The sequence below is a fragment of the Hypomesus nipponensis genome, chromosome 25, assembly GCF_054491055.1.
Source record: "Hypomesus nipponensis isolate SF chromosome 25, ASM5449105v1, whole genome shotgun sequence".
NCBI classification, from domain to species: domain Eukaryota; kingdom Metazoa; phylum Chordata; class Actinopteri; order Osmeriformes; family Osmeridae; genus Hypomesus; species Hypomesus nipponensis.
Window position 1 is genome coordinate 10,937,726 of NC_140385.1, and position 14,139 is coordinate 10,951,864.

At 44.1% G+C, this 14,139-nt stretch overlaps 1 protein-coding gene across 4 annotated transcripts; it reads right to left on the reverse strand.

Annotated features, from left to right (window-relative positions):
* Positions 1 to 5,202: 5,202 nt before the first annotated feature.
* Positions 5,203 to 14,139, reverse strand: trmt44 (tRNA methyltransferase 44 homolog). 4 transcript variants are annotated; one of them, XM_084691840.1, is made up of 12 exons: positions 13,733 to 14,139; positions 13,478 to 13,595; positions 13,086 to 13,305; positions 12,842 to 12,910; positions 12,607 to 12,714; positions 12,095 to 12,166; positions 10,929 to 11,035; positions 9,927 to 10,110; positions 8,925 to 9,273; positions 8,754 to 8,859; positions 6,052 to 6,168; positions 5,203 to 5,761 (listed from the first exon to the last, which is right to left on the reverse strand). In XM_084691840.1, the coding sequence occupies exons 1-12, from the start codon at positions 14,076 to 14,078 to the stop codon at positions 5,686 to 5,688; spliced, it is 1,872 nt and encodes a 623-aa protein (XP_084547966.1). In that variant the 5' UTR covers positions 14,079 to 14,139; the 3' UTR covers positions 5,203 to 5,685. The 4 variants fall into 4 exon arrangements, with proteins under 4 accessions (XP_084547966.1, XP_084547965.1, XP_084547968.1 ...); XM_084691839.1 differs by lacking the exon at positions 8,754 to 8,859; XM_084691842.1 differs by lacking the exon at positions 8,754 to 8,859 and having other exon boundaries at positions 13,478 to 13,626; positions 13,733 to 13,909.

Below are 14,139 nucleotides of genomic sequence, written 5' to 3' on the forward strand. Positions count from 1 at the left end.
AACATCTGTACTAAGATTTATATTATTTCTACAGTTTTCTAGTTATTGCTGTATGATCTAAGAGGTTACATCACCATCACCAATTCCTACAGGTATGCAACAGACAATAAATTGAACAGTAATTTTGAGTGGGCATTATAAATAAATAAACATGAAAATATTCAGAGACTGGAGTCGGAGACGGTATTGTGTGACAAGAGGTTGTTTCTGGCCCTTTGGTCATCTCACTGGTTGGGCATGAGAGACCATTCCCTACCTGTGTCTTCTACCTTTCCCCAGCTAGGCTGTGTGAGTGACACTGGATGGAATGTCCGATACCAATTCAACACAGCAGACCGAGATGGCACTGTCAGTGGCGTGTTATTAGGTTAGAGATAGACCAGACAGACAGGTAGTCTAGATAACCTAAACCAAACACTATCTGGGATAGTGGGGAGGTGAAGATCCCTCAGAAACAGAACACTCTCTTAGATAGTGTTCTGTTTGGGGTTGGTGTGAGACAGGGTGAAGGTGTTCATCAGTGGTTAGGAGTGTTTATGTGTTGTGTCACCCAATGTGAGCAGCTCCTCTTTTTCTGTTGTTTTTTCTTTTCTGTCTGTTGCTCTAGTATTTGTATTTCATTTTTATCAATCGAGTAAAGAATTGTTGACATTTATAATTGGTGTTATGGTTAAAGGACGCTTCTTACCAATACCTTCCTTGGCTTTCCAGAGTTATTGTGGATCTCGGAGGTCCTTGTTTTTATGTGGAAACATTAGTGTCCCTAAAGTAAGCCAGACACAGCCTTTGACCAAAATCCTGAAGCTCTTTTGGGATAAACAGGTGCCATGGAAACTGGCATGCTTGCAGAGGGAAATACACACATGCCTACAGGAACACACACACACACACACAAATGCACACACAAAGAAAGAGTGTGAGATGAAGACTGTTATTCCATCTTTCTCACTTACTCACTCACTCACACACACACACACACACACACACACAGTGACTGACAGACATCCAGATCCACAAAGGCACAGCATAACCCAGATGCAAAGACAGACTGAATTTCTTTGTCATCATTCCTAAGTTCCCTTTTTAGTCAACAGTTTTTGTTACCTCCCTTTTATAATGGTCAGCCAAGGGAATATGTGAAGCATACCCAACAAGAGGAAACTTCCTAGAAAAAGGGAAGAACTAAATTAGCTGTTCTTAGAGTGCTGTCCTCAAGCGTACACTCAACAAAAGTCCATAATGTATTATATTTTCCAGTTTCTCTTCTTTATTTGTAGTTTAAACAATAAATTACATTTAAAAGGATGAGAGGCAGAATTTTCCTGGAGAAGGCGATAACAACACTACTTGAGCATTTGCTCTGAACATTTGAATGTACTGTGATACTGTTTTCATTTTTTCTACCGTTCTTCTGTGACACTCTGAGTAAAAGTGACAAGCAATTAGTCCCTCACATCTGCCACAGTGAATATCAATTTGGACAGTTTTGAATTACAACATCAAAATTCATTTTCATCAAAAGCTGACTCAACTTTCTAACAAAGTTGACACGAACAGTAAGGGCAAATTGTCAGAACTCAAAATCTGACCTGCAGTTGACACTGTTGTGCACCTATCAAAAATGGGGATGCAAGCAAAGCAGGACTGTACCGTATTTTGTGGTTACTTGATAAGGCAGAGAAGACTGTAGAGTTTTGGATGGTGTTCCAACCTAATTTAGCCAAAGTATTTTTGTATCCCAGCGACATCACAGAACGTACATGCTCAAGTTCAGGGTCATTTTAAACCATTGACAGTCAGTAAGCAAACAAAATAACGTGCATATTTAACCTGGCTGGAGTATTGGACCTTGTGATTCCATTCCTTTGAGCCACATACACGGATACATACACAAGATAAATTATTAAACAATTTGGTGATGATGATCTAAAGTGATCTGTGTGCTGTGCAAGACCTCATGCCATTGCAAGACATTGTTGGCCTCAAGGTATCCAGGCTAGACAATTTGGTAATTCCATTATTCATAACATAAAGTCTCATGCTAAACTTGTGGATAGCATGGAAGACAAATAAAACAGTCGCTTCCTCCTTTGGTCAGGAATTACCCTAACTAACCTAGGGGTAATCCCTCACTAAACAGGGTAACCAAACAAGGGTTATCCCTCACTTAACCCAATACCCTTAACTACCTTGAAGGTAACCCTAACCAACCCGTACAACACTACTGTACCTAACCCTTCCCTGAAGAGAAACATACACCATTTCTGATCCTAGCAACAGTCATTTCAATAAGGTCTCACAGATTGATGAGGTCACAGCGTGTTCCTTGTAGTCTCACATGGAGTATCTTAATCAAGAGCTTGTTCCATAAAATTGCCGAAATACAGTATAAACAATACGTACTAATATAAATAACAGGAAAAAATGTGCCGCTTTATATTTAGTATAAACCAGAATGATTATCAATAGACATTTGCAGTTTAAATTTTCTTCTGCCTTTGTGACCGAGGTTTGATTTGACTTCAAGAAACAGAGGGAAGATTGAATTGAAGTGAATTACTGCTTGTTGTTGTCGAGCTACACGTAACAATAAAACGGCTTTATTGTTGGAATGACCAGGCACTTTAATTACACACAACTGTTTAAACTGAGGAAATGAGGCAAAATACTTTTCAAGCACTCACTTCAATGAATCTAGTGCCATTTACAATCATCTGCTTATCGTAGATTAGGAAGGAAGTACTGAGGTGCCTATTACTTAGTATTGAAACAAGGCCCAGTGTCCTACACTGACCCCATGAGTGTAAACATACTCAGTCAAGCAGCAATGCAGATGGAACACATTTGTGTCTGAACTAGTCCTGACCCTCACTATCGCCTCTGCATCAACAGATGCACACACAGCAAAAGTAAACGCTATTATGCCCCATTTCCCTAGTTAGCTCATGACTAATTGACAGTTTGTATTTATATCTTGTTGTTCAGGCGAAACAGGATGTGAAGTATTTGTTTTCCAGTCAGGTTCACACATGTCCTTGTAAAGTTTCATTGTATTTGTTTTATATATGGAACATGTGAACAGAAGATTAGAATATATATATTTTAGAATGATCAATTCTAGAGAAAAACAGTCGCTTTGACATTTAAAAAAGGCCAGCTGTTGGCCTGCTCACAGTACATAGCTCACATATTTCTGTGCTGGTTTCATGACAAGAATGACTACACACACAAAACACACACTGATATGCCGACTCCCACTTATAAACACACACCCCACAACAAAACAACTGTCTAACTCACCCGGTCTTCTGCAGTGGGATGTTTACCACAGTTCTTCCCCGTGCCAATGACCTGAGTCTGACCAAGCCTCTGCATTCCAACCACCAGATTGATCATCCCAGCTAGCAGAGAGCTGAGAACATACATCTCCCAGCTGGAGCAGATTAGGAGACCATTCTCCACATGCAAGCTGCAACTCCCTCGTTGAAGACTCACGCTCACGTGGACGCACGGGACGTGAGATGAGTGTTTGAGTTCATTTGTTGACATGAGATTTCCCTGAAGTTCCCTGTATGCTGTTCTCTCGTCTGCACTGACGTGTAGCTGGGCAGATCAGTTCGTAATGACACTGTAGCACATTTTAAAGAATGTTCCAAATGTTTTCCGCAGCTTCTCTAATTCTGCAGGGGGAAACCTCCGTAGATACACACGTTGAAATGTGGTCGTAACAGCGATCTCCTCTTTATAACGAGCACTAAAGAAACAGCTGTTCATGCTGTAATGAAAGAGGGGCATTTTGAAAACGTCCACAAGGGAAAACATTGCACAAACCCCATGGCGACACACTAAGTAACACATGAGAAACAAGCGAACTTTGTTCCTGGAGAGATCAGCCACTTCTGGCTGACCTAGATACAGGGCTGGGTCAGTTGTTGTTGGTATTGTCACTCTCTCTTTAATATCCCTTTTAACTTGGCTTGAGAGAGACCGGGTCTTGGTTTCCTCAAGTCTCAGTGGCCAGACACATCACACACTAAATACATTCATGGGCCACCCGATGATTTGGGACAGTGCACACGCTACTTAATTCACTTCTGTTGTAGTTGGCGTGGTGATGTATTTTTTAAACTGGGCTTGTTTTTGTACATACCATCGGGCAATGACTCCGTCAACCAAGTGAGGGGTGGGAATCAATTTTCCTTCCTTCTGGTCAAGGGTCTTGTGAAGTATTGATGTGAGGCGGGTGTAAACTGAGTCATCGTGGTTTCTTATTTGGTGTGGGGGCGGACGGCGTGGGTGGCGGAGGAAAATGAGGTCAAAGGGTCATAGAGGAAGCAACAATGGAAAGGTAAGGGGTGTGTGTGGGTGATTTGGTGTAGCAGGTAGATGTGCATGTGCACCAGGTGGACCGGCTCAGACTCCTGGACAAATATACTGCAGGCCAGACCGTCAATAGGCTGTTTGTTGTTTTTATTTTTCTGCATCCTTAAGTCAATGTCACTTTTGCCACAAGGGAATACAGTTGGTTAATTTGAAACTAACCTTAGAATGTCCCATTGAACCTGCATATGGATTTTCAACCTTAAGATCCAGCCAAGGGAAAAACCAAAGCATGTGCTGCCTGAAGTCAATAACGATGTCTCCTGTACGGAGAGAGGATTGAGTTTTACAGATGACATCGATCCAAAACGTTGACACTTCCGGCACACTCGAAGGCGCCGCCAGCTCAAGGTCAACCTGTTCCCTGGTTACGTTTTGTCCCTATGTGTCAGCATTGTTACAAATACATTATGTGGTAACAACAATAAGTGTCAAGGCTGTATTTGTTATTTGCATTATTTTGGACTCAGTGACCCCACCACCCCCCACTCCACGAGACTCCCTGTAGGCCCCTCCCCTCGTGACCCCGGGGGTGGTCCCCGGAAATCCCCAACCATCTGCGAGTGACATTTGAGCCATTGGGCCAGGTCCAGCAGGGGAAGAAGAGCAGAGAAGGGAACACAGGGAGCACCACACCGGGCACACACCCCAGTCCGCCACAAACCCTCAACCTAACCACCAAATAATTCATAACACTAACATTTACCCTGCTAAGTCTCTCTGTCCTTCCGTTGGTTTGATTTGGACCTCAAAGCAGCCCCGTGTCTGTGCCAGCATTGTGGGGTCAATAAAGCGTGGCAAAAATAGCATCAAGAGAGCCTCTTATCTTATTTGGGATGTTTATTTGGCTGCGATCTGTACAAAATTAGCAGGACCGAAAAGTGAGGATTGTCCGTGGATTTCCTATGCAACCAAAACGCCCGAGTGACTAACAGTCCAAAGAATTGAATAAACAAATGATGAAATAAAAACACTTGAAGTAGTTGACTGTTGTCTCAGTCCTTCACAATTGATTATTGCTCTTATTAAAGCTGTCAGAATAATTGCCATACTGTAGTACCATTAATGGATACAGATGAAAAACGAAATCCTCATCAAACACACACACACAGCCGTAGGACCTTATCCAATCAACAAGCAAAGGTCTTCAATTTCTTCAGTGGTCTTGTGGAAGGTCTGAGGTCCTCTAGGCCATGTGCGAAGGCGCACTCCTCTGCCTGCCGGGGGCATCCTTGAGGGTGGTGTGCATGGAACCAGCAAGCCCTCGTCTTCAGGGCGCCAGGGGGCATAGGCTTCCTCTTGGCATCAGCTGTGGTGCCATGGCCCCTGGGTCTGTAAGTCTGGGTCCTCCAGTCCCTGATATGGACCATTCCTCCTTCCACTTAAGACAGCACCAGCAAAAGAAGCTAATTACTGTTGGGGCCAATTACTGCACTACACAGAGGTCCGACATTACAGCAAAATCCCAGACTCTTAACAATTACCCTTTAACTGTATTTGTCCTCGGGGGAATACATTTCTTGTGTATAACAAGGTAGTGTACTGCGTGTCCTAGTTGCGAGCCAGTGTAGCATTGCTATGTGTGCGGTGTTAGATTCGAACACAGCGAGTGCCGGCTGCTGGACGCTCAGGCTGACTGCGGGGGGGGGGGGGGGGGGGGGGGCTGGTTACCTCTGAAGACCTGGTGGTTGTTCCTGAGCAGCGTCTGAAGACCCCCGCACTCCTTCTTCAGCACCTGCAGAGTCTCCTGCTCCAGCATCTCCGCTACGCCTCGCACCGACAGGCTCCCTGACGGGCGGGCAAAAGAAAGACGCCCCGGAGGAGGGAGGGAGGGAGAGAACAGGTGGACTTCAGATGAAAACAAAATGGGAGACGAGGGGGAAGAGATGAGAGGGATCGAGTCTTGCTATTCTGCTCTTGCCACTACAACATCATTGTTGTGGTACTTTGAGCTGGATTGAGTGTTTTGTGGTTGAAGGCAAATACATTTCTTTGTTAAAGCTTGAGGGAGGTGGATTAGAACATAAAGACTATGTGATTTTGGAAAAGGGAGAAAGACACGGGAGGAATGAAAACCTTGGTCAAGTCCTTGAAATGTCAGCAACTAAGCTGTGAAGTTTTCTCAATTGGTTCAACAATCATAACAATCAAAAGATCCTACCATTACTGACGGCCATTTTAAAGTCTGATTCACTGTTGTTCCAAACCAACCACCATTTACTCACTTGTTCTGTGATTTTGGATACCATCGTGTGACAGGAAGATGAGCAAATGATTAAAGGATTAAACGTCAAAACAAGCCAAGTCATTTGCAGTGATTTAGCTAAAGCCGCTTGCATTGGAAAACTCAGGTCGCTATGATACTGTAAACTGAGAAATACATTTTCAGTCCAGTCCACACTGCAGCCAACCTTTCAGTTTCATTCCATGAAAACAAAAGTATTTCTGGCTCTCATTGCCTCCCAGTGGAGAATTTAATCTGCGTTGACCTTTGGGTAGTTTAAATGACAATCTCATTTTCTCTGGCATATGGGAGTGCAATTCCCTCGTAGGTTTTTGCGTGTTTTTGCCTGTTTTCTTCTCATTTTTTTGTTCAGGGTGTGTAGGAACACCATAATTACCTTCCAATTCTCACACATGCCAGTACCCTGCAACTAGATTACCGCCCAAAACCTGTCAATCAATCATTAACAACCCCTAGATACCTGAGTGTCTTTTGCGGTAACATTGTTCTGTTGCATTTGCCTATAAAAGTAAATACGGAGCGCTAATAGGTCCAGGCCTAGTGGGCCTATTTCAGCATTCACCTGGAACAACAACACAGACAGCATACCAGCCAGAGTGTAAACACTGTCCAGACAGCAGTCTAAGAGGCCAGACGCCAGTAAAGAGAGCTCCAGGCTCTAATATAATATCAATACAAGGTTCAGACTTGGCCTTTGGAGACGGGTACACTAATGGGGATTAATGGCATAATGGGACTATTGACAACAACGTGAATTCAGCCTCGTCTTGGACTGCGAACGATCTCGTGATAGCGGCCAACGCTAACCTTCAATTATGCTGCCCTCCCTGGGTACAGCCTTACTTATGATTGATTGCGGAGCTGGAAGTGTTTATGTTGTTCTTCTGTTTTGTACAAAAATCAGGTAGAGTGGAGACAAAGTGGCCACAGGAAATACCAAGTAGGGAAAAACACAGAGGAGCACTCAAAATTGACAAACTATGTAAATTCTATTTCTGGAGATTTCGAGAGTGGGAGTCCTGGAAAGTTCCCAACACAACTTGTTTGTATGGAACAGGAAAAAAAACATTTGACTATAGACTTACGACAAATAAGCATGAATAAATAAATAAAACATATGGCACGACACCTAAGGCACCTGGACTATTCTTTGTTCAACAGAGAAGTTCCATTATTTAATAACCATGTAATAAAAGCGTGAGGGAGGAAATATCCTGTCAAACTTGCATGAGCGCGAGTCAGTCAGAGCCTGAATACCATCGATACAACATGGCACGGAGTCACCCGAATGCACCCATCGTCTTCACTGAGGGGAACCATAAGATAACTAGTAGGAATAGCTCAACGCAAATGCGTTCTCATGCATAAATCATGGGTCCCAGTGCATTATTCATCTTGTCCTCTCTTATCCTGGGGTTCTCTCCCTCCCTCTCTTCAACCTGTTGTTCTTCCTCTCCACCTCTCCCTCTTTGCAATTTCAGTCCTTGCAATTCCGTTTTAATCAGGGTGGACTTCATCTCCTTATCTCATCCATCGTCTGTATTTCTGTGTGTGTGTGTGCGCGCGCGCGTGTGTGTGTGATGAGGGTCCCGAGGGTGGTGATAAAAGAGATAGGGGGTAATGTCTACGTGTGTGGGCCTGTGTGCGTGTTTCAGTGGTCTCTGCGCGGTGTGACGCAGGAAGAGGCTGGCAGTGGATGAAACAATGACAGGGTTCAAAGCAGGGTTACCCAGAGAACTCCCTGTTGATGCTGAGGGACGGGGGGGGGGGAAGCAAGGGAGAGACAAAGAGGGGAGAGCAAAAGATGGAAAGGACAGAGAGGGAGCAAAAAGGGTAGGAGGGAATGTGTGTGTGTGTGTGTGTGTAAGTGAGTGAATAGGAGAGAGAGAGAGAGAGACACAGAGACAGAGACAGAGACAGAGAGAGAGAGAGAGAGAGAGAGAGAGAGAGAGAGAGAGAGAGAGAGAGAGAGAGAGAGAGACTAAAAACGGAAGGTTTAGGGCATGACAAACTCAGCCATGAGTACAGAGTGCGCTGGAAGAGATAAAGTACAGATGGTAAATGTCCGAACTCATTTATCTCCATCTTAGGCAGGTGCATGTAAACCCTTGCCGCCCTTAATACTCACTCGAATGAATCATGAAGCTGTACCATGCCTTTAAAACCCCAATGATCCCCTCGGGACCATAACATCGGAATGAATGTCTTTAATCCAAAACTTCTATAATAACACCCTGTAAAAGAAGATTTATGTCTACCTGAACAGGACACAATTTTTCAGATTTTGATTTTTTTGTACCTCCTCTGTTCCAGACGACTGGCACCCCCCCGTCTTCGTCCTTGGTTAACCCCAGCAAAGCATTAGCAACCCGTAGGACCACACCATCTATGAAATCCCGGGGAAGGGCGGCACAGTTCCGAACCGTCTCAACCCTCTCTCGGGGCTGGAACCCAGAGCCCCAGTCATTGTCATGGGATCTGCAGGCCTCTGAATCGTCATGGCCATTTTCCACTTCACCTCTCGCATTTGACCCTTGACCCGGCGTCCCAGAACGAGCCTGGCGACTCTGTATGTACAGGATCCTGTGCTCCTCTGCCTGGTGCTCGTCTGAGCGCTCATAGGTCCTCGACTTTCCCACCAGACAAACCTGCACAGAAACATTCAACAGTGAAAAATAAACCTTAACGGAAACTTTTTTATTTGTATTTATGTGAGTAAGGGATCTAGTAATGTGGAGAACTGGGAACAGAGTATGCACATGACATTATACTCTTAACCCTTGTGCTGCCTTCGGGTCACATGACCAAAAGGTTCATAACGAACCATCGTTGTGTTTACCCAATTTTACCCGATACAAAAGCAAATAAAAATAATTTTCTTTTAACCTTCGCAATGTGGGGGGTCTGAGACAGCCCAACGGTTAAAAGAAAATGCTTCATTTTGTTTTTGTATGCGGTAAAGTTGTTGCAAACGACGGTGGGTCACAATGACTGATGGGTCAGAATGACCCGAACAGAACACACGGGTTAAGAAAATGGAAGTAGAGGAGAGTAGAACTTTATCGTTCCTAGGGGAAAATTGCACAGGAGCGCAGGCAACAATAAAATAATACAAATACATAATGTACGTAAGTTTGCTTGTAAAATCCCATTTGTGTGTGCCACTATTTCAGGTGTACCTTGAAACCGCCTTGGGTAAATGTTAAAAAGGTTCAAATAAATTGTTGTGAACATCATTAAGCATGACATGGCATGAAAGGAGGGTGCCAATGTCTAGGTTTCAGTGTTGCTGCCAGCCTACCCGCTTGGTGGAGGGGATTCTTAGGCAGTCTTCCTGGGTGATGAACCCACAGGCTGTGCTGACCTCTGTAATGAAGTCAATGTATTCTTTGTACTGAGACTTCTTACACTGTCTCCTCTGGTACTTCCCATAAAAGTCAAAGAAGCAGCAAGGCAGGACAAAGTATCGACAGGAGTAGGACGACCTGGGGTTGAACATAAAACACTCGATGATTGACATGTTTGGTTCATCAACTTTGTTTCAGGTGGGTTTAGTCATGTTTGGGTTCAATAACACATCCAAGCCGATGATGTCTATGAATCACAGCCCTTCCCATTGGGTCGTAGTGTACATCTAAGTAGAGTAGAGTCAAATCGTGTAGATCTAAATGGTGTAGATCTAAATTGCTTTGATGTAAACAGTGTACATCTAAATAGTATACATCTAAAGAACTTTGATCCAAATAGTGTCTATCTAAGAAGCGTAGATCAAAAATTTACTGGATAGGTGTAGAAAGAATGCTGTCAATGTATGAGCTATAAGGAGTCAGGGTGTAGATACCAACTGTACCATATTCCTCTACCTATCCAGTCCCCTTTAATACATGTGCAAAGTGCAAAGACATGAACTCCAAAGGGTCCATAACATGAGTCTGAGTAAACTCAGTTCTAACTGAATGTCGAGGGAGCAGCGATTCCTCCTGAAAGAGGAAATAAGAACATGAGCAAACTGTTCCTTGGCATTAACAACCACAATCCAGTTAGAACTGGACACTTCTAGTCGTTGGTTATTTGCTACACTTACTTGACACTACCCTACTCTGCACGTCTGCTAAACGAATCAACGTAGCAAATGCACTGAAGAGTCAAGAGCCCAAGCTCAACATTACCCTCAGGTGGCCGGCACTGCTAATTACACGTCAGTCACATCATCATCACCACCACCTTGTTTTTTAATTCAAACTCGCAAGACATCAGCTGGCACTTAGGCTTCTTGTCTAAAGTGAATATGTCGATGACTCACCTCGCCGCCATCACAGGGATCCACGGCGTGAGCTCGTCTGAGTGGTTCCCAATCAGCCAATCTGTGGACGGGAACAAGAAGCTATCGCCGGGGGTGATTGCGGTTTCCTGAAATAGAAACACCCCCCTGAAACCGTGAGAGCTTCTGCAGATCAGAGGCACACTGGCTGTAATTACATTTGGAATCGTTCATTAAAAATTGCTTGTTACAACCTGCCTGTATGGGAAGGAGGGGGGGGGGGGACCAGGGGGGGGGACCAAGGGGGGACCAGGGGGGTGTTCTAACTTTGAATGTAGCAAGTGTTTTGTTATGATGCATGTTGAATTTTGTGTCTGGGTGTTTGAAAGTATTGAAATTCAACACTGGGATTGGGCTTCCAAATGTGGATGATTGCTCGAGCCGATATCCCAAATTGCATTCACGTCAGCTACAACAGTGAAACTAAGATGCGGCAACAACCCCCTTCGAACACTAGCTAATCTTCCTTGCTTCCTTGATAAAGCGGTAAACACAAGTTTGTTTTTTTATTACAACCAGGGCTGAATGAGTGAGCAGATTCCGACAGAACTCCACCCCCTTGTTAAGAGCACGGGGCGCCCTGTGGGATGAAGTGGCCAGCCGTGTCCTCCCTGGCCTCAACACAGTGAATAATGGATGGTGGAGAACACGCAGCGGAGTGTTGTCAAATGAAAGATTGAAGCCGACAAGAGGCAGGGAAAAGTAGAGTGGGCATACGTAAAAAGGGGTTCCCTATGATTGTGTGTGTGTTTGTGCTCGTGGTTGGGAATGTTCTGTTGATGTTCAAGTTTCTTCTAAGCTATACTACTAGGTCAGTCACTACACTTGACGTCAAATCACGGCATCACAGTTGCGTACTGCACAATTCGACACCATGAAGTGTCTATACCAGTGGTTCTCAACCCTGTCCACAGGGACCCCCTGTCCTGCTTGTTTTAGATGTTTCCCTGTTCCAACACACCTGATTCAAATGCATGTTCGTTACCAGGCTTCTACAGAGCTAGATAACGACCCTTTTATTGGAATCGGGTGTGTTGGAGCAGGGAAACATCTAAAACATGCAGGACAGGGGGTCCCTGAGGACAGGGTTGAGAACCACTGGTCTATACTATTTGTATCCATCAGGAAAATGTACTGAACTATCTCACCTCCAGAAGTGTTTGGGGTCCGTACATGTCCCAGATCTTCCTTCTCCGCACATCGATGCCCTTTCCAGGATGCTGCAATACAAGCAACCATGACGGTCAGTTCATAATGTCTACGTCAAGCCGACCGAGTCTGGTTACAGCCCTTCTTCTCCCACACAGCCCCTGTGTGTAATTTCAATTACATCCTCCCAGGACCATGATTGGATGATAGGCCTGTATGAGATTGCTGATTAAATATGTGTTTCCAGGGATTAAATCCTCTCACCTGCGTCAGACAACCACCGAGTCATTGATTAAGCGTTCCAATGAACATTTAAAAATTAAGTCTTTAGCAAGAGAGGTCAATTTTCCACATGAAAAGTTTTTCGGTTTTTTTTTCGGTATTGACATTCAGGAGCTGTATACACACATATACATACATATGTATATATGTATACATACATACATATATATATATATATGTAATACATGAGCATGCAAGGGAAGGCTTGTGGGCTGACTACTATACATACTCCTTCATTGGTCAGTATGTGCACCAAAAGGCCATTTCCACAGCCAAGATCCACAAACGACTGTTTGTCAGTGAGGCCCTTTTCAGATCGCTCCTCACCCCAGAGGACCTAAAGAACAGTGAAGAAAGCTATTGTCCTCGTGATACTTTTGATATACTCCCACTTGCATTTACATAAATATGAAATATGAAAGCATCCACTTAGAGATGTGCTGTCAGAACTAAGCTCAACCTACCAGAAGATAGGTAGCGATGGCAACGTCTTCATAGACAAACTTCTCTGGGTTGGTCACCTCAGGCCAAACCTGAGGGAACAGGTACAGAAATGGCTTCTTAGTCAACAACTCTCAGATAGGCCTGGCTGCATTTGAGACTCACACCATGTTTCCATGTCAGACCGTACAACACATTTGCTAATACCTTAAAACGATTTAACACAATTTCTTAAGCTTGCATTGTGAATATATATATATGTTTTACCTTGACCATTTCCCTGTACTTGTCCTTTAGTTGTTGGTACACATAGCTGTACTTCTCTACAGGCAGGAGAGACAGGGTGCTCTTGAACTCACTGGTCCTGCTCTCTGTGGCCCAACGCACCAGTCTGGGCAGGAGCTCTGTGGAGAGCCAGGGTAGCTTCGGGTAGGCCACCCCATCCGAGAACCATTCTTCTGGCCTAAGGACATGTAGTCTCACTACCCTGGGAGAGGAAAGGGGAGGGGATTGTCTTACGCTGGATAAGCTTTTCACATTACTCGTGTCCTCCAAAAAGATCCTCATCCCTCGGGTCACCCCCGAGCTAGCAAATGTTAGATTCGAATTGTTCATATGATCTCAGATTAATAATAAAAGACTTTCATTATGTGACTCACCATTCATTAGAGCTTGGAGCAAGGAGCTGGAGCTGATATATGTTGCTTTTTCTGTGAGATACCTGTCCCTCTATGTCCTCTTCAGTCGGTATGAAGGTCACTCTTTGAGTGTCAAAGTCTGGATACAGTATCATAATAAACGTACACAACTGTAATGTAATAATATACAAATGTATGAAACAACACTATCCAAAAACATGATTTAAAAGGTTTGCACAGGATTCGTTAGTCTGGCTATCATGGTCAAGTCCTTACCTCTGAGTATAATTTCTTTATGAGCCGTTGTCCCATAACAATTTACTTTGGGGATTATTGTTCTAACACTATAAGACCATTGTCCTTCCTTTCCACGTTCAGATTCACCACCACTGGTTCTCAAGAAAGTAAACACATCATTGGATTCGGTGGCATCTTTCTCTTGGCCTTGTAGAATGGGTGCAAGTTCTGTTAAGTCCACATCCTTCCTCTCTGTCTCTTTAACTCCGCATAAGCGTTTGTTCACAACATGAGGTTTCTTTATCCACACCTCCACAGCAGACCAAAATCCTTCTGGAAGAGTCTTGCACTGATCCGGGAACTTTAATTCAAATAATGTTGGCATTGTTAAGATATACCACCACGGCTGAGAGTACCATTACGAAGAAAACGTGTGTTTACCGAAA